The 20,334-nt window shown below is 40.9% G+C and overlaps 1 protein-coding gene across 2 annotated transcripts in view; it reads right to left on the bottom strand.

Moving 5' to 3' along the window:
• The window catches only part of Jarid2 (jumonji and AT-rich interaction domain containing 2), a 187,551-nt gene that overhangs the window by 45,203 nt on the left and 122,014 nt on the right, over positions 1–20,334 (bottom strand). For both annotated transcript variants that reach the window (XM_005355099.3, XM_013349110.2), the window contains one exon: positions 6,231–6,400. In XM_005355099.3, coding sequence (XP_005355156.1) covers positions 6,231–6,400 — 170 coding nt within the window. The remainder of the gene's footprint in view (positions 1–6,230; positions 6,401–20,334) is intronic.

Below are 20,334 nucleotides of genomic sequence, written 5' to 3'. Positions count from 1 at the left end.
ATATACCTATCTTCCACATGCTAGTCTTTTACTTAAGAGGGAATCATGCTTATATTTTACTGATGATTTATTTACTTATGATTTATGTTCATGATTTCTCTCCATTTGTGGCAATGCTGAAGTGCTATCACTTCTAAAGCAAAAAGAAATTATACTTTAAATTGTGTCAATATAAAAGGAATTCATCAAGTTATAGGAGACACCAAGTGTATGTATGTCTGTGTGGTATGTTAGGGGTAACAGCTTTATCCAAAAGAAAACCCATCCCTTATTGAAAAGAGACCCACTTGCCAATCAGGAAAATGGTTTCTATGGTATCTGGCTCTTGGTTCTGGAAGACAATTATGAGGTGTGAACAGTATATTTATCCAAAACTACTCTTATGACTGTTGTGGAATCACTATGTGAATATATTTTGCTGTGACTGGTTTAATAAAGAATATGACTAGTCAGTAGCTGAACAGAATAAGTTTAAGGCAGTAGAGCCAGACTAGAAGAATGCTGGGAGGAAAGGGGCAGAGTACGGCGTTGCCCGACAGACACAAAGGGAACCAAGACATGCTGGAAGACGGGTAAAGCTGCGAGCCATGTGGCAATACACAGATTAATAGAAATGGGCTGCCAAACGGTGGTGGAGCATGCCTTTAATCCAAACACTTAGGAGGCAGAGACAGAGCTTTGTGGATGCTAGGATAGCCTGGTCTATAGGTTCCAAAGCTACAGAGAAACCATGTCTTCAAAGTAAAAAATTAATTTACACTTTAAAAACAACTTAGTAACAAACCTGAGCTATTGGCCTAGCATTTGTAATTAATATTAAGCTGCTGAGGGACAGGAAAACTCTGCCTACATACAACCACAAGGGTGTATGGCAATACATGCAATGGCACTCTGAACACCTCACAGGAAAATCCTATTAGGCTATTTCTTCAAAAATAACTCATAAATTATACAATTTGTCATTCAGCCTGATGATATCTGCTGCCTGAATTTTATCCCAGGACCCATGCTGGTTGAAAGAAAGAAAAGAAAAAGCTCTCCACAAGTTGTTCTCTAACCTAATTTGTGAGTCAACCATTACTCTGATTAAATTAATTTAAAAATAGAACATTCTTATTATATAAATGAGGGGATAGGCAAGTCTATCTTCTTTCCCAAATGGGATGTAAACAAGTCAGGCTCTAGAGGATTGTAAACATGAAGAATGATCTCCAAAGTTAGAAAAGCAGGTCAAGCTTCTGTAGAGCAGATAGCCTTGTTCACTCATTTGAGACAAACAGCATGGGAGGTGACAACTTCCTAGACTCAGGTCCCTCTTGGACACTGCCCAAGCACATCTTAGTGCTAGCCATGTAATCCCTAACATAGCAAATTCCTTGACTGGAAGTCTGGATTATACTGCCATGCCAATGAAAGGTAAAGGATTCAGCATTCAGAATGGGCACCATGTCCATCAATGCCCTCTGTACAAGTGTAGCTTCAAGTACAAACACAAATGGAGAAATTATGATGGGACGTGCCTCACAAAAGGGACCATTTTGACCAATAAAGTTTAATCATCAATAACTAACTCAATCTCTTTCTCTCTCTTTCCCACAAGTCTGGGGTGTCTCAGTGTGAAGAAACACAGCATACAGTAGCTACTATGATGGTGTACAGTATACATACGGTATACATACAGCACACTGTAGCGACTATGGTGGTGTACAGTATACATACAGCATACAGTAGCTACTATGATGGTGTACAGCCTGAGTAGCTCCTAGCCACAAAAAACAACTAGCACAAGCTGAGAAGTGGAAATAAGGAAACCTAGATTTGTGAACTTCCAGCTGCTATAAGCCATCAAGTCTGAACATGAATTTATGATTTATGCAAAGCTTTTTCAGATTTCAAGAGACAAAAGCCATTTTCTGCATGCAGGGCAAAGGCAACAATAACTTCAGAGGAACCTGTGGTATGAAATGCACTAAGCCAGCAAGGTGTCTGGGTACCACAACAACAATACAAGGTGTCTGGGTACCACAACAACAATACAAGCACTGATAGAATTCCAACCCCTCCCTCCCATATACTTTCCTTCAAAGAGTTCCAAAAGGCTCAAGAAACACTAAGTGAGACACTGAGGAGAAAGACAGTATTCTGGAACGTACCACTGAAGCCAAACCAGCCACCTGACAGTGGGAGTGAGTTTGTTTTACCTGCCTGCAGGGCAAACCTGGTTAGAGGCCAGCTGGCCTCAAGCCTGGCCTCAAAGTCAAGGTCTCAGGACAATCATAAAAACATTCATCTTTCTCTGATCAAGAACTCTGAGGTTGGGCTGGAGAGATGGCTCAGTAGTTAAGAGCATTGCCTGCTCTTCCAAAGGTCCTGAGTTCAATTCCCGGCAACCACATGGTGGCTCACAACCATCTGTAATGAGGTCTGGTGCCCTCTTCTGGCCTGCAGGCAGACACACAGACAGAATATTGTATACATAATGAATGAATGAATGAATGAGTGAATGAATATCTTAAAAAAAGAACTCTGAGGTTTGTAATTTCTTCATTACTAACAGAGAAACTATACTATGTGTGCTACAGTGCCTTGGGGAAAGTAGATGCTGGCAGGGTAACCACAGAAGCCAGCAAAGCATACTAAATTCTGTACTCAGAAATTAAGAAGAAATAGCTCTGAAAAGTGACCTGAAAACCCCTGTTTACCACTAAGACAGCCTGTCTTCCTCCCCAAAGAGTATTTTCCCATTTTCCTCAAGAAAGTTTGCTATTAGCAAACACCATGCTCATTGCAATTGGGAGAGTAATTCCTTTCTTGCAAGCAATTAACTCTAATTATATGATCTTTCCTTCTAAACCACCCCAGACTTTTCCACTGCCCTTTTGACAATTCTCCTCCTCAATACCCAAGGCCAGTGACACAACAATGTATACCTTCTGGGTAGGGATAGACATTGTCTACATATATAACTCCACTGCTGAGCTGCCAATCATTACCTAGACAGTGTATCTGAGACTCCTTTTGAGACTACCCAGATCTCAATCTAATCCTCTGACCTCCTTGGCAGCTCTATAAAACAGCAAATAAATGTACCTGGACGGCCACCTCTCAGGCAGTCACTAGAACCCATTTCACACCTACTAGTTTTAGTTTAATCCCTAGCAACTCTGACTACAGAAACCATATTACCCCACAGGCTGAATGGGGAATAAGTCAGCAATCCAATACCCAAGGATCCGTAGAGGGAGAGCTGGTAACGCCCCTCACTGGCCTCAGACTGCTGTTGCCTGGGCATGGTAGTCAATCCTTTCCCTAATTGTTGCAACGGTTCCACTCCCACACCTCCAGACTCCCCCTTCCCTGGGCAGAGCTGGGGGCCTGCGCTGTGGTAGCCATGGTCATAAGAACGGACTGTGTGCTGGCTATGTTTCATGAGTCCCCTTCAGGAATCCTCCTCATTTGCAGTGGCCCATAAAAAGAAAAATGTAAATAACCCGCCATTGCTCTGCAACATTAAGCTCTTTTAAATCTCTTAATAATTATGGTCAGAACAAAGACAGGAAGACAGAACTCATTAAGAATAATGAGATTCGTGACAGGAAAGGCAGCCACGGTACTGCATTGCCTCCTGCAGCATACATACAAGGATCTTTCCCCAAGCACACCCTTGGAAGATACAAATTATGCCTCTGGCAAGAAACGTGCTCCCCTTCAGAGCAGTTGTTTAAAGATAAATGAACAACAGCAGGGCAAACATTTCAGGTCCTGCTTCAGTATTCATTCCACCCTGCTTCTTTAAGTTCTAGGGTGTGACATCAAGTAGGAGAGGAAAGAGAAGCCATGCTAGTTTGGCTGACAGTATCACAGTGCACTGAAGCTAACCAACCCAAATCACTAGGTTGTATGGACACTAACTACAGCAATCCTTATCCATAAAGGAGTTTTCTAGAGAGCTCTTTGGCTCTAGTGTTACCAATGATGGAAAACAAACAAGGTTTAAAGAACTCTAATCATTGGCTTTCCTGTGGCCCCATCACTTAGTCAATATTCCAAACTATTCAGGAAAATGCCTGAAACCTGTAGAAATGACTCAAGTCTTTGATCAAAAATATTCCTTCCATGTATTTTATTTATCCCTGACTTTCCTCTTTAAAAATTAATAATTTTCCAAATGTTGGGGGCTGGAGACATGTCTAGATACTTCCTATCCCCCAGATCAATTTGCTGTACACCACCCACATTGGGCAGCTCACATAACCTGGAACTACATTATCAGAAAATATACAAGGGTATCTATTCTTTAAGGGTACCTGAGAGTGTGCGCACAGTACACGGGCTCATATATGCACAGGGAAAGGAAGCGTGGGATTTTGAAAAAGTGAGACCAATTTCTCCCACACTGTCATCTACGGATGGCTGTCTACATTCTTCAAAGGAAGAAAGACAGAAAGCAAGCAAACAGGCAAGCAGACTAAGAAAAATAAAAGGTTTCCAAACTGTTGCGTGCCTAAAAATGCTACAGATTGCATTGAGCTTGACATAAACATATCACACTGTGAATCCAGAATTAAACAAATTTCATAATTTCCACAATACTTAACACAGAAGGTATAGTTACTTTTCAAAAAAGAATGAGATATACTTTCATGACATAATAAAAAGTTTAACAACTTTTGTACCTTAAAACTCCAATTCAAATAATTATTGAAGAAGCACATCATCTACACAGCCCCATACACTACAAAATACAAGTTTTCCATACCCAAAGCCATTACATTATAAAATAACAGTAGGGTCCACCGAGGATCCAGGATAGGCAGGGTACAACATCTATCCTCTAGGGCTTATACAATTCAACAAAGAAACTTATGAGAAATCTGTCTAAAGGAAAGAGTTTGAAAACTAACTTTTAATAGCTGAGATGAAAACCTGTAAGAAAAATAGAAAAGGAATATAATAAAAATCCACATGGTAAACCAGCTAAGAAAAAGCAAAAGGTTTTAGTTACCTGGTTCTGTAGGTAGTGGAATACAGTCATTGGTCCAAGGCTCACTTATTTAGAGCTTTGCTAAAAAGGCGACTGGCTATATAAAAGGTGATTCACTTAATACTAAAATCTCAAGGCTGTGTGCATGGTAAAATTTTATTCAAGTGTTATTATCACATACCCCACCCCCAACCACTTACAATAGAGGAGATAGAATTTTTAAGACAATTCACATACAGAAAAATATGGTACATGCAGACAAACACACTCTGCTCTACTCACTGTTGCTCAGACAATCCTTGATTCTTACCCATCTTCAACGCCTAATTACAGTTCATTATTGTTAAGATTCACATAACTAAACTCCATGATGACAAAGCAAATTTCCATTATCTTAACACCAAAATCATTTTCCTAGCTGGTTGTGGTAGCTCATACAGTTAATCCCAAAACTCAGGAAGCTAAGTTTAAAAAATAATTAAAAAACAAAAACAAAAAAAAGCTTCTGAGGCTTTGAGGCAGGTCTAGATAGTGTCATCAAATCCAGGTATGCCAGACAGAGTCCGACATTCTCTATCAAAAACACAAAAAGTGGCTCAGGGGTTAGAACATAGGCTATTCTTGCAGAGGTACTGGGTTCAAGACCCAGTACCCACACATTAGGTTACAACCATCTTTAACTCCAGTCCCAGCTGCCTCAAGTACTCATATATGTGGTACACTTGCATGCGCGCAAGCAAAACACCTAAATACACACACAAAAAAAGCAGAAGAAATCATATGTGGAGGCTGGAGAAATGGCTCAGAGGCTAAGGTCACTGGCCGCTCCTGAGTTCAATTCCCAGCAACCACATGGTGGCTCACAAACATCTATAATGAGACCTGGTGCCCTCTTCTGGCCTTCAGGCATACATGCAGACAGAACACTGAATATACAATAAGTATTTTTTAAGAAAATGAACAAAATATGTGGCATTTACACACACGGGCATGCACACATACACATAAAAAAGAAAATAAGCAAAAACCTGCATAACCGGGAATGGTGCCACACATCTTTTTAACTCCAGAACTCAGAAGGTGGAGGCAGGCAGATCTCTACAAATTCAAAGCCAGCCTCATATATACAGAATTCAGCACGGGTTACATAGTGAGGGCCTACCTTTACAAAACAACAAAAACCTACCCTCAAATATAACAGAGAAATGAGGATAACACTGTGATATCATCTGTACTGCAAGCTTACCTCGAAGGCAGAGAAAGGTAAGAAAGTCTTCTGTCTTAGGCTTCCTTTTAGAGAGGTCAGAAATTTGAGTAGCTGGCGGGGGTAGCAAAGGCTCCACTATCTTCACTGGAGTTGTGCTGGGACTATTCGGCTGGGATTGAGCAAACTTTCTTTGTGCTTGCAGCCTGGGCCTGCAACAGCAAAAGAAAACTATATTAAGCAGAAACTGGAGGATACAGTCCTGCATATGCAGCAATAAAACCATGATACAGGAGGAAAGAAAAGATAATCTCTCGAGCAAACTCTTAGGAATTAAATCTCTACATCTCTCCTTACTCTCATAAACCACTGTGTGCTTTATTGTTCAGTAAATCTGTCTAAGGGACTATTGTTTTATGTGTAGGCATAAAATGTGTGTATACTGTGTGTGGAAAGGGATGGAGACAGAAGGACCATCAGTACAATGTTAGCACAGACTCTACAGAATGTCTCAAAAACAAGGGGGAAAAAAGGTTTTAGCACAAGAGACGAGCTGTCCTAATGACCTCAGGCCACACATTGAACAGTACTAGGTTTCCATCCACTATTTCTCAAGTAGACATGATTTCCTTCCCTTATTGTGCCCGAGACCTAGTTTACTTCTCTCTGCCTCAAATAAACAAGTAACCCACCTATAATCCTGAATTTAGTCATAACTGGGAAATATAGATCAGTGGCAGAGTGAACTTTACCATGCAGTAAGAGCCACTGAGATGGCTCAGTGGTTAAGGTGTTTTCATTACAAGCCTAATCCACAGGACTCAGAAACTGTTCTTTGATCTACACACCCTCACTGGTATATGGAGTGCGTGAGTGTGTGCAAGCTGGAATTAAAAGACTGTGCATAAATAGTCCCCAAAACAGCTCCAGGCTAGTGTTTATGCCTGGTATTTGGAATGAGTGTTCAAAGCCTAGGTGTGTAGAGGGTGTTAATAAGCTCCCCCTAGCTGTATAGGGGGGAAAACAAGAGAGGAAAAAGAAGTCACGTATGGAACGGGCAGACAACACTCCAAGTCTGGTGTTTCTGATGGAGAAATAAGAAGCATGCTAACTTTTTATAGTAAGTTTTTTATTTTATTATTGATTTTATTGAGCTATACATTTTTATGTGTTCCCTACCTTTCCCCTCCCCTTCAACCCTCTCCCATGGTTCCCAGAAGCATGCTAACTTTTAAAAGGAACTGGGTGATTTGTATCTCAAAAGTCAGATTCAGTCATCCTAAAAAGCAATGCAGAAAGAAGGTAAGACAAGACTTCCATAATTGTTTTTAAGGACCAGGAGACCATATCGCTGCCTAAGTACACAACTCCCCGCTCCTTTATTTAGGAGACAATTAAGCACGTGGGCAAGGCAGACTGTATGTTCTTAAGAGACTGCCTAAATGCATGGACACAGGAGACTAAGATGCACAGGTGCAGGGGTCATAGAGGAGGAGGGCCCAAGGCCCCGCTCCAGGTGAAGGAGCTGGTCAAACCACTGGAACTGTATCCAAAAAAGATAGACCAAAGATTGTTCATCACCAACACCCAACGACAGAGCCATATGAAGTATGGGAGTAACTCTTTTGGTGCCTACCATGTGCCACACAACCATCCATAGACATGGTCTCTTAGGCCAAGGAAGAGGTTCCTGGTATGAACGTGAGCTGAGAGCCCTACAATTTAGAGTGTGCATCACCTGTACTTCTTGATAAAGCCACATGAACTTCAGGGAAGAGACTCCCCTCCCCTCCCCTTCCTGAAATTACATGCAACAAGCTGGGTTTCCAGTTTCCCTCTCTTATTTGGCATTAGGTAGTATCGCTAACAGCCAGATGAAGAAGTTTGCTTCCCCTTGAGGTCAAGATAATACAAACCCAAAATCCTACCAGGAAGAAGACTGAATCATGACCAATCCAAGCAATGCAGTGAGGATAGGGAGATGGCTCAGTCAACATCTGCTGCACCAGCGGACCTGAGACTGAGCCAACATGTTCATGTAAAAGATGGACTGAGGGCTGTGAGTCCAGTCTATGATGCCAGCACTCACAGAGGCAGAGACATAAGAACACCTGGGGCCCTTGCCCCCCCCTCAGTCTAACTCAATCAATGACCTCCAAGTTCAATGAGAAACTCTGTCTGAAAAAACTATAACAGAGTCATCAACAAAGACACCCGAATTTAACCTCTGGACTCCCATACACATGTGCACATACCATCCACACACCCCAAATTCTTTATAAATCCTTGAGGATATTTAAAAAAGGGTATCATAGCATGTTTATGAAAACAGACATGTACACCCAAGCACTGGGTTGCGGAGGCAGCTCTCAGAACTTCTCTGCTCTAGTTGGTTTCAGATCTAGTTATGTTCAGTAAATACGTCGGCAGATATTATTTTTAAAGTTAGCAAATTGAGAAAAGGCTCACAAATAAAGTCCATGGTGAGCCCAAAATGTACATATGGGTTTTTTTTTTTTTTTACCTCTTCTCTCTCCTTTTTCCTTTGTCAAAGATGGATTTGAAAGTTAAGTAGGAAGCTTTCCATAAGGAGCCGCCTCACATGAGGGGGGAGCACTCTTTCTAGGTCTGTTCATCCACCTACGGTACATCTCTGCTGTGTCACTTTAGAGCAATACATACTATAGCAAAAATAGCCAATCCCAGGTTGGCTGAATTACACTGAAATTTCTAACAGTCTCCAAAGCAAAGTGTGTGCACACAATGAGGGATGGGAAGCTATAGATAGTTCAGTCTGTGCAGAGCTGATACCTTGTTAAAACTTAATTTTCCAATATTAACCTTGTAAGCTGGTAAATCCACTTCTTTAGACTGCACCCCAATTCTAAGCACAGGGTAAAGAGGGTAGAAGGAGGTCTGTTCAATCAAAGATTAGAGACAGCACTTGGCAAATACAAAATGACCAGCATGGCTCTACTCTTTGTAGCAGTGTGGGAGCTGGCCCTGACATTTTGCCAACTTGGTGAAAGGCCTATTCAAATAGGGGGGAAAAAATCCTATGTTTCCATCCTCAAAATAATTACCCACAATATTCTATGCCTAGACATACACACACACTACAAACCTGGCAGCTGCTCACAGAAACAAGAGTGTGCTCATGTATGTGCACTAGAGAGATTTGGGGACAGGAGACACCATCTACCAGGGCAAGATGCCCATCAAATTCAAATGCTAGTGTCGTGGTGGGCAAAACACACAGGGTGGCTATAAATGTCCTTTGTGGTACAGAAAATATAAATACATCCTCAAATGAACTCAGAGACCAGAAAATACCACTTCACCCCCAATGTGCAACCTAGTCACAGCTGATATTCCTATAGGCATCATCTCATGCCTGTTGCCAAGACTGAATCAGCAGTTTGACAACACAACACAATGATGGAGGAGAGAACACTTGGCTCCAGAAAAAGGGTTTTGCTGCACAGAAGTCTTTTTTTTTTTTTTTTTTGCAGGATTTCTTAAGACACAGACATGCTGATTCACAGACTTGGGGTGGGGCTGGGGGGTGGGTGCAGAGAAGAGGAGAGAAGGGACAGGACACAATACAGACACTTTACATATAAAGAGATAAATTGCTTTGTGTTTATAAAAAAATACAGGGTATGGGGCTGGAAAGATGGGTCAGCAGTTAAAAGGGAAATGGCAACTACACAGTGGTTTACAACCATCTGTAATGAGATCTGGTGCGTTCTTCTGGTCTAAAGGCATATATGCAGGCAGAACACTGTATACATAATAAATAAATCTTTAAAAAAAAAACCCACAGGATATTAAGTATTTGCAGCCTTTAACTTAATCAAATTATATAAAGTGCTATTCAGAGTCAACATTTGCTATAGACAGCTTTGCCTGAGAGAAATTTCTATTGGGAAATCCCTCGCAGGAACTCCTTAAAAGGTTTGGCTTGGTCCAGCAGGCACCAGGAAAAGTCACAACTTGGGGTCTGGCTCAACTAGCTACATTTTTATCAATGTGAGTCTTGATTTTCCCCAAAGTATTAAAATAAATAAGTCAGGCAGAACAACTCATAGCTGTAATCCAAACGCTAAGGCTGCTGCAAGACTGTCCTGCAGAACAGCCTGGGTTACACATCAAAGACCCTGTCTCTATACACATCTAAGAAAAAAAAATCATGACAACAGGGTGACAGATTAGGTTCTGCCTATTTCTAAGCAATGCCTCTCTGCTCAAACAAGGGCTGGTTATGGAGATAATCCCCTAAATAGGTGATATTCCCTTTCTACCAAGTTCTAGCTGAGAAGGACTGATCAGCTGCCAGTGCCTAGTGGCTAAAACTACTAAAGGTGTACTTCCTAGTTGCCAGGTGACAAAACAGAATCACGGTCGGTTTTAGAATAGAAAACCGCATAGCACTACAGAAAGTGGAGGAGTCCGAAAACAATGCATCTTTTAAGAAGGAAATCACAATTCTTAACTTTTAAAATAATGGTGATAGTATCAATATCCTTCTTCTGAGGACTCAGTCACTCCTAGCCTCCTCAGGAACACTCTAACTACTTTTATAAAGGCATGAGAGACAGCAAGGAGGGGTTATTATTCTTGGGAAGAATAGAATGAGAAAAGAATGTCAGAAGTTAGCAGTGAATACGTAAGCACTAGGAGAGCTTCATCAAGCACTTACTGGCACACGAAATTTCAAGACAGGTGATAGCAGCATCCCATATATGTGATATACAAAGTAATGAATCTTATAACCCAAAATGTCAAAGCCTGCCTAGAGCCATAAATGTCACTCACCATAAAGACAAAAATGTGACACTAAGTTCCTTTGGGTTCTTTCTGGAAATCAACTGTGCCCCAAAAGAGAGGAATCATTATTAGCTGACAAAGTAGCAACAAAGCCTTTTTGTCCATCACAAATGCCACAGGTCACCTACGCATCGGTTTGTGTCAGCTTTTGTGTGCCCTCTAGGCAAAGCAGCACATCCCACCAACCAAAGTGCAGGACCTTCTCTTATCAAGGATCCAACTTCAAAGACAGCACTGGCTTACAAACATTCTCCTCAACAAAGCTAAAGATTTCATGAAAAGTTCAAAGAGAACTAAATAAATCTTAAAGGGAAAGAGAGCAAATAAGGATAAGAGTCAAAAGAACAGCTCATAGAAGCGTCTAGACAGGATCTGGCTAAAGAAACTCTTACTATATTATGGTAGGTACAAGGTGTTAGCAAATTATCTGAAGTTCACTGTTTTAAAAGCTGAGCTGTGCCAGTGAAAATGTTCATTTGCCTTTCTACTCACACTCGAGATGGGATTGCCAATATAGTTTTAAAAATATCATTTCAGCAAAAACTCTTGCTAGGTTTTCAATTTTCGGCTATTCAAAACCAAACTGCAAGCTGCCAAAAATCCCCTGGCAGCCATCTTCCAGCAAAGAGAAAAGCTGGGAAGGAAAGGGAATGAATGACCTTGTGAGGTGAGAATCCCATTTCCGGGGTCAAGAAAAAAAATGGGGGGGAGGGAAGGAGGGAGGGAGGGAGGGAGCTATAGTCCCACAACACAGTTCATTCTTTTTTGTCAATAGAGTCCTAAAAGGCTGAATGAAAAATCAACTGCACAGAAACTTCCCAGAAGAACATTCAAGACGCAATAATGTAATAGTCCAGTACAGGGCTGGGGTGGAATCAATGGTAAAATGGTGCAGGAAGCCCTGGCCTTCACCTCACTCAGCACTGCAGAAACAGAATTGCACACAGCACAGACGGAAAACACAAAGAAAATGTTGCTCACAACACTAACTAGGCCCCTACAGCAAGCAGAGCAGGCCAACGCTTCTTTCACACTCATTTTCAATGTTTACTTTAAAAGAAATCGGGTATATATATATTTAAAGGAACAGAAAACATATCCCTGACATTTTCATTACCTACTGAAAATGTTGAAGCAGGGACACAAAGCACAAAAGATGTCAATTGTAACTTTGCTAAAAAGAAATTCTGAATTATAGCAGCATTACCAGCCATTGGCCAATTTTTTAGAACCTTCAATAACATCTAGTTCCTGAAAATGACCTATGCGCTGTTTACAGAAGCCTGAACATGAACACAGAAATATCTTCTTATCCCACCAATTCCATTGCAACTAGTATTGACAATAAAAAATATAAAATAAAAAAGAATATAATAATAAGAACCTTTCCTTTTATTTTACATGTGTGTGTCTGTGTACACATGAATAATGAGGTTTTCCTCTATGTATGCTATGAATATATTTTATTACCATTGGTTATTAAAGAAGCTGTTTCGGCCAATGGCTTAGTAGAGTAAAGCTAGGCAGGAAATCCGAACAGAGATATAGAGAGAAAATAGATTGAGTTGAGGAGACACCACATAGCTGCCAAAGGAGAGACTCCAGTCGCCAGACAGCTCCTTACTAGTAGGCCACAATCCCAAGGAAATAAACAGATTAATAGAAATGGGTTAATTCAGATGTAAGAGTTAGCAAGAAATGTGTCTAAGATACTGGAAACAGTGTTATAATTAATATAGTCTCTGTGTGATTATTCACATCCAGGTGGCCAGGAAACTAGCGAGCAGTCTCTGCCTACATGTGAATATAGTATCCATGAAGGAGGCCAAAAGAGGTTATTAAATTCCCCTGGAACTGAAGTTATAAACAGCTGTCAGATGCCATGTGGGTGCTGGGAATTGAACCTGGGTACAACAGAAAAAGAAGTTAGTGCTTTCAACTGGTGAGCCACCTCTCCAGACTCTACAGGGCTTTTTCAGATTTAGGGGAGGGGGGGGCTGAAATGCATAGCACTGTTCCCTGATATGCATGAAAAGAGGTGATTATACAACCCAGCTATGCTACATAGTGCCAATAAATTTAAGGTAATAGTTTATTTGGGGGCCTTGATAGAAACTGTCTAAAAATGTAAAAAGTTTATTATTTAGGCTAAGTGCCAAGTTCCAAATACCAAAGTATCTAGGTACCCAAAAAAAAAAAAAAAAACACACACTTAAGTAATCAGCAACCAAATCTTGTTTTCTATTCTGCTACTTCCATGTCAAAAGATTACTTTATCATTTGTTGAAGCCCAAAAACTGTGATCCTATTTCCAGGTTGTCTGAAGGCTATTGTCTGTTTTACCTCGCCCAGATTTAGATTGGAGAGTTCTACTCTCTCATGATTATTGTCAACAGGTGTGCCAGCCCTTGTATTTCAAGTATTGAGAAGTAGATCTGTCTCTACCTCAAACAAAAGTCTAAGGATCCAACTAAATACTCCCTTAGGGAGATAACAATGGATTCCACCACCCAAGGTTTGCCTATAGAATGTTTTGGTCTGGAGTGTGAGCATTACTTGTCTTGTTCTAGCAACAAAATGTTTAACTAAGGATGTAGCCCAGTGGGACTGGAGAGATGGCTTGGTGGTTAAGAGCACTGGCTGCTCTTCCAGAGGACACAGCTTCCATTCCCCACACCCACGTGGCCGCTCACTACATCTCTAGTTCCAGGGAATCAGACACTCTCACACAGATATACATGCAAGATATTAATGCGTATACAATAAAAAAATTATACAGGCAAAATACTAACGCATATACAAAAAAAGTAAAATAAATAGGGCTTATTTAAAAAAAAAAAAGTGAGTTAGAGGCCAATCTAGTCAACAAAGTGAATTCCAAGACAGCCAGGACTATTTCACAGAGAAACTGTCTTGGAAAAATCAAAACAGAACAAACAAACAAAAAAATAGCCTGCAATCTTCAACTGGTCTGTTCATTTCCTTGTATCGTGTTAATGCACAGTTTTGTTTTGCTTTTTTTTTTTATTGGTCTTATCACTACCTTTTGGGGTGGGGTATTTTAAGCCGATGGGAATTAAACATGGGTGATTTCAGTATTCACTGGAACTCCCTCACAGCACTATCCTGTTTCTGTTTTATTATTTTCACTCACTTCATTCTCCTTACTTATTTTTCTAATCTAATCTATATGCCCCTACGCTGGTAAGCGGTATCCTCGTCAAAGCTGGTCTCCAACAACCATTCACATGACATTTCTCCCGACATTTGTAAAAGGGTTAGGGTTACAGGTGCATGGTGAGAAACAGGTGATTGCAATTGAAGAATCAGTCACAGCTCCCACATTTCAGCAATCCTCCTCAACCCCCTTATCAAATCCCTATTTGTGTTTTGTCTGGAGAACAACATTCTCCCACTAGGAAATGGGAGTTCTCTAGATACAGCAGACCCAGGATCTCTAGTAAGGAACTATGTCACTGTCAGCTGGCACAACAACCAAAAGAAGTATCAGTGGCATAATTACTTACATAAAAATAAAAGAAAATGGCAGTATTGGGTGTAGTGAGGAGCGGCGGGCCGCTTCCCGCAGCCCAGCTCCCACATGGCTAGCTTTACCTGAAATAATTACACGGAAACTGTATTCTTTTAAACACTGCCTGGCCCATTAGTTCCAGCCTCTTACTGGCTAAATCTCACATCTCGATTAACCCATTTCTAATAATCAGTGTAGCACCACGAAGTGGTAGCTTACCAGGAAGGATTCTAGCCTACATCCATCTGGGGTCGGAGAATCATGGCGACTGACTGACTGGGCTTCTTTCTCCCGGCATTCTGTTCTGTCTTCTCCGCCTACCTAATTTTCTGTCCTATTAAAGGGCCAAGGCAGTTTCTTTATTTAACCAATGAAATCAACACAAAACAGAAGACTCCCACATCAATTGGGAAATGTAGGCAACACAGAGAGGTGGTGTGGAAAATCACCTTCACTTCTGAGCATGGCCAAAATTTCAACCACTTTTAATTCTTGCTAAGGTTTAAGGTTGTTTACAGGGCCATCCTTTAAGGTCAGAAAGCAAAACCTAACAGGATTATTAGAAGAAAACATACTGTGGGTTGAGTTTTGTGCAGAGTAGAGCAGGGGTCAGTTCTGGAAAACTACTCACAATACTCCATCTTCCAGGTAAGTCTGTAGACTAAAGAGAGCTGTGATCCCTGTTCCCCATGCTATGGGGACATTTCCAAGAAACCCAGTGGATGCCAGAAGTCAGGGATTTTGCTGAACTTGATGAGAACTACAGTGTTTTGTTTTTTTCCTTGTACAACTTCAAAAAGGTAAGCACACTAGGTGTTTCTTTACTCAAGACTAATCACTGGCATCTTCAACTGCCACACCACCACTCTTCTACTGCAACATGGGCCACGCAATTAACAACTGAGGTGGCAATTATATGTATATGTGTGTATGTATGTATGTATGTATGTATGTATGTATGTATGTATGTATGTATGTATATGTATGGCGCTAAGTTGGACAACAAACTAATACTAACAGAAAGAAAACTGTTGAGCATCCACACAATATATGGAATGCAAACAGCATTTAAAACTCATACATTTCACAATTGTAGAATTTCCAGTATTTTGAGACCATAAAGAATTGAGTCTATGGAAAGAAATGATATAAAAAAGGACTACTATAGGCATGAGGATCACATCTGCGGACAGCAACAACCATGCCAACCTTGGGTAGCCACGGTTTCACTGACAGGTCCAGTAAAAATGTTTCCTGACTAGAACTCACACCAGAAACTGAAAAACTTCAGATGAGAAAAAATGACATTCAATGAGGTACAAAATGGGCATCAAGTAATATCTCAGCCGTTGAACCTTCAAGCTTCTACTGAACAAGCAGCTCTGCCATTGAGATCTTGTCACCTTAAAGCTCATTTCCAGAGAACCCAGCTCCATGAGTTAATAAGCAAGGTTTTCAGCAAAGGTCAACCACAACAAACTCTATTGTGGGACTGGAGTGTGAAAAAAGCACAAGTCCTTCTCTTCACCAGTGAGGTCACTGCTGTCATGTGCATGAATGCTGTTATGATTTCTGACTTTTATTAAAGAAACATCTGCACAAGACCAAATTCCTAAGCAGGGCTCAAGATAAAAACACTCATGTCTTCAGCAATGCTGAAGAGCTGAGAGACTTTCTTCTGTACAGCTCCATTCTAAACATATCTCTACTTCAGCCCACTCGCTTGTATGCAGGCATGAAACCAAACCACAAAGCCAGTAGTTCTCTGTGCATGTTAAACTTCCGAGGAAGACTGCAGGCCCAAAGATACCAAAGGTCCTCTCAACAGGAAGCAGTCATTTGGCTCTGCATATCTACTCTCAAGGAAAGGAAGGCATCTTTCATCCCAGCCTCAAATAGTTTTAATGAGTCCTTCAAGACCAGAGTGAAGCAAACACTGGACTATCCCCTCAGCTCCTGTCTTCCCTAAAGTACCAACCATCGCATATAGAAATAAACCACTCCAATGAAGATGAAAATAACACTACAAGGAAAATATACTTTGTAGCTCTTTTCAAAACTATTCTGCACAAGGCGAGGTGTGTCAGAAGACAAGGGATAGGATTTCTCAGGAAGTAGAGGGAGAAAGCCTGCAAGTAGGGACCAAGATGAAACAGGTAGTGAAAGAACGGAAATAAATTACTGAATTGTTAAAATGCGAAAGTACCTAGTTGACATGAAGTGCATTTCCCTACTATTGGACTCGGAAAATGTCTTCTGCCAAGGCAAAATTGTGCTTATAGAGATGGGGGGGGGTCTTTGAAAAAGCTTAATTCCTCTCCTCGTTGTGCAAGCCTAAACATCTCTCTGATTTAGAAGTCATTCATCTTTAGCTGTGTCAACAGGCTGCCAATTCCCACATACACCTAGTGTATCAGTACTGGGAAGCAACTTGTAACTGAACCTAGAGAAAGATCATTCCCAGCTGGGCACTTAAAAGCCCTCAGAGACCAGCTAAGATACTAACCTTGGTATTTTTAGGTGTCTGCGAAAAGGCCTTCCCAGGTTATTTCTTTCCCTGCTCTTACACAAATGGTCTCGAAGAAAGATAGAATAGGCAGCCTTTCTGCATGCAGTTGTACTTTTAAGACAGAGTAGAGTCTCTCTAGCTAGCCAGCCCAGCCTGGCCTTTAACTGGTAATCCCCTTGCATAAATTATATCAAGGAAACATGTGACCAAGACTTTTAAAGACGAAGTACCCTGATATGTACATATACAAATATTCCCAACCCGCTCTACCATCACCACACAGAGCGGAATCTATGGGAAAACCTAAAAGGCAGAGATAGACAGATAGCTTTGAGTTTGAGGCCATTCTGGTCTACAAAGCAAATTCCAGGACAGCCAGGGCTGTTACACAGAGAAACCCTGCCTTGGAAATAGATTAAAAAAAAAATTTAAAAAGCAAAACAAAAAACACCTCACTGGTTAATATAGTGTATAATGTAATCTTGCCAGTAAAAATGTAATCCATGAATACCATGTACACAAGAAAAGAACACCACTCTATAACCTTAGTCCCTGGGCTTGGCTCCTTCACATCAAAGCAGAGAAATGCTCCCCTGCTCATCAGCTAGTACAGGCATGCATACACACAGAGCAGTGGGGGCATGGCATGCAACAGCTAAGAACTAGCCAATAAGTAATTTCAAGTGGAAGGCAGTGTTTTCTTGTGTCTGCAGATTGCTATGAATCTGCTGAGGAATTCTGTATTTGTGAACCTAGGAAAAGAAGGGTCTTCTATGGGTGATACAAGTTGAAGGACCAAAGTTGTCCACAGAGATAATTACTGTCTTCTTACACATCAACCTGATGGACAGTGGATGGTGATTACAGCAGTGATTGCCAACCCGTAATTTACCAACTACTAACATTAGACCCAATGGGAATTTGCATATTCTCCCCCCCCCCCATCTTACACCTGTCATTGGTTTCTCTGGTATCTTGACCCAGTATTTTATCAAGAGCTCCAGGTTCCACCCCACACCTGCATTAGAGCCAGTGCTTTATGGTGTTACTACTGTAACACACATATGAGATGTGTGGAATATTCCTTTACAATGTGTGAATATATGTTGCTTTTGATTGGTTTAACAGAGAAGCCGTGACTGGCCAATAACTGTACAGGATAAGATTAGGTGAGTAAATCAGACTAAGGATGCTGGGAAGAAGGGTGGAGTCTAAGAGTCTAGAGAGTCAGAGAGTGCAAGAGGCCAGATAGCTCATGCCACATGGCAACTATAGATTAATATAAATGGGTTAGTGTGAGTTATCTAGTAACAATCCAGAGCTATTAACCATGAATTTATAATTAAATTAAGCCTTCTTGTGATTTGGGAGCAGCTGTTGAAACACTGAAAAACTCTGCCTGCAAGAGAAGAACTCAAAAATATTAAGGGGCATAAACCTGGGTTCACAAAGGTAGTTGGCTTAAGCAAAGCTTTGTAGGCATTGGACAGTGGGACTAGCTCACTTACCAGGCCTAATACTCCCAAACCACCACCACCATCACCACAACGAACCAACAGGACTGACTATCACAGTTCTGAATCAAATCTAGAGAAAATGTCAGAAAGTTCCTTTAGTAGAAAGTTCTTGTAGTTGACACCCAAACTGACACTTTAAAATTCCAACAATTTTAGGTTTGTGATTTTAACTGATCCAACACTTACATAAATTAATAGGATGAGAGACATACAGCATGTCAATGTGTATATAAACAAATTGGCACAAGTGTCTCTCTATCAAGCCCTAAATAACTGATGTTTTGAGACAGTCAAATGTTGCACAAGCTGCCCTAGAACTTTTAATCATTCTGCCTTGCCTTCTCCAAAAGCGAAGATTTTAGGCATGTCCAACCATACCTGATTTTCATATTTTAAGTTTTTGTTTCATTTATGTGTATGGGAGGGAGATACACACAGAGTACAAAAGAGGGCATCAGATCAGATATCTGGAACTGGAGTTACATAGAGTTGTGAACCAATGTGGCTTTTGGAAGCCAACAGGTTTGCTGGAAAAGAAAGCAACACTCTTAACCTCCAAGCCAACTCTTTGAAAACTTACTTGTAATGAGATATGGAATTATGAACCATGACTGTTCCCCTGCTCAATGCAGGTACTCTTCTTATCCAACTGAATTCCTTTCCTTACATTTCTTGAGTTGCTTACATTGTGCAGCATTGTCCTCCAAGCCCAGCAGCTTCATCAATACAGATTCTGTGGACTGCTGGCATTCCCTCAACTGAATCACTCCTCACAATCAATTCCATGCAGTTCTGCCCTAAAGGCAGTGGCCTTGGGGTGGGAGCTCAGAGAGGTGCTAGAGAACCTCTTCTTCTAGGGAAAGGAAAGGGGCCTCTATCTTTGTAGTTACACAGAAGCCATCCACGTTGGTAAAAACTTTGCAGTGAGACTGCTTTGTAGCCACTCATGCTCCATTAAAAAAAAACTATTATTTACAGTCTCTCTGTAAATAAAGCCAATGAACTCATAAGTAAAATTTACTTTGACTGTCATTAGGACTTGGAAGAAAAGAATAGGAGTTACACACATTCCCTTAAGGGAAGGAATTTTAGCAGTGGTTCCACTGAAAGACAATCTTGGTGCTGGGGACATGACTCAGCTGTTAGAGCACTTACTGATCTTCCTCTGGATCTACAATACCAGCACTCATGTTTAAGCTCAAATCTGTCTTTTAACTCTATTTCCAGGGGATCTGATAGCTTGCTCTAGCCTCTGTGGGCACCAAACACACACAGGGTATACAAGCATAGATGAAAACAAAACACCCATAGACATTAAATAATAATCATTGTTAATGTGTTTGGGGTTTTGTTTTGTTTTGGTGAGAAAGGGTTTCTATGTGTTAACAGCCCTGGCTGTCATGGAAATCATCTTGTAGACAAGCTGACCTTTAATCTGCCTGACACTGCCTCCAGAGTTGGGATTAAAGGCATGAGTCACTACAAACCAGCAAAACCAGTAAAATTCTTAAAAGATAATGCTATGACTGCACAGTAATTTAAAATTTTATTTGTTCTTATATATACAGGTATCTCTCTCTACCTGTAACTCAGACAAGCTTTAGAGTCTTGATCCTTCTGTGTCAGCCTCTCAAATAATAAGACTACAGCATGATACATTATCATGCCCAGGAAGCATGCAAAATATGCAATTTTAAAGTATGTGAGCAATTGGCCGGATGCAGTGGCACAACACCTATAAGCCCAAGTCTTGGGAGA

The sequence above is a fragment of the Microtus ochrogaster genome, chromosome 16, assembly GCF_000317375.1.
Source record: "Microtus ochrogaster isolate Prairie Vole_2 chromosome 16, MicOch1.0, whole genome shotgun sequence".
In the NCBI taxonomy this organism is placed as follows: Eukaryota; Metazoa; Chordata; class Mammalia; order Rodentia; family Cricetidae; genus Microtus; species Microtus ochrogaster.
The sequence above is the reverse complement of the archived record's forward strand: the minus strand, read 5'-3'. Positions and strand labels throughout refer to the sequence as shown.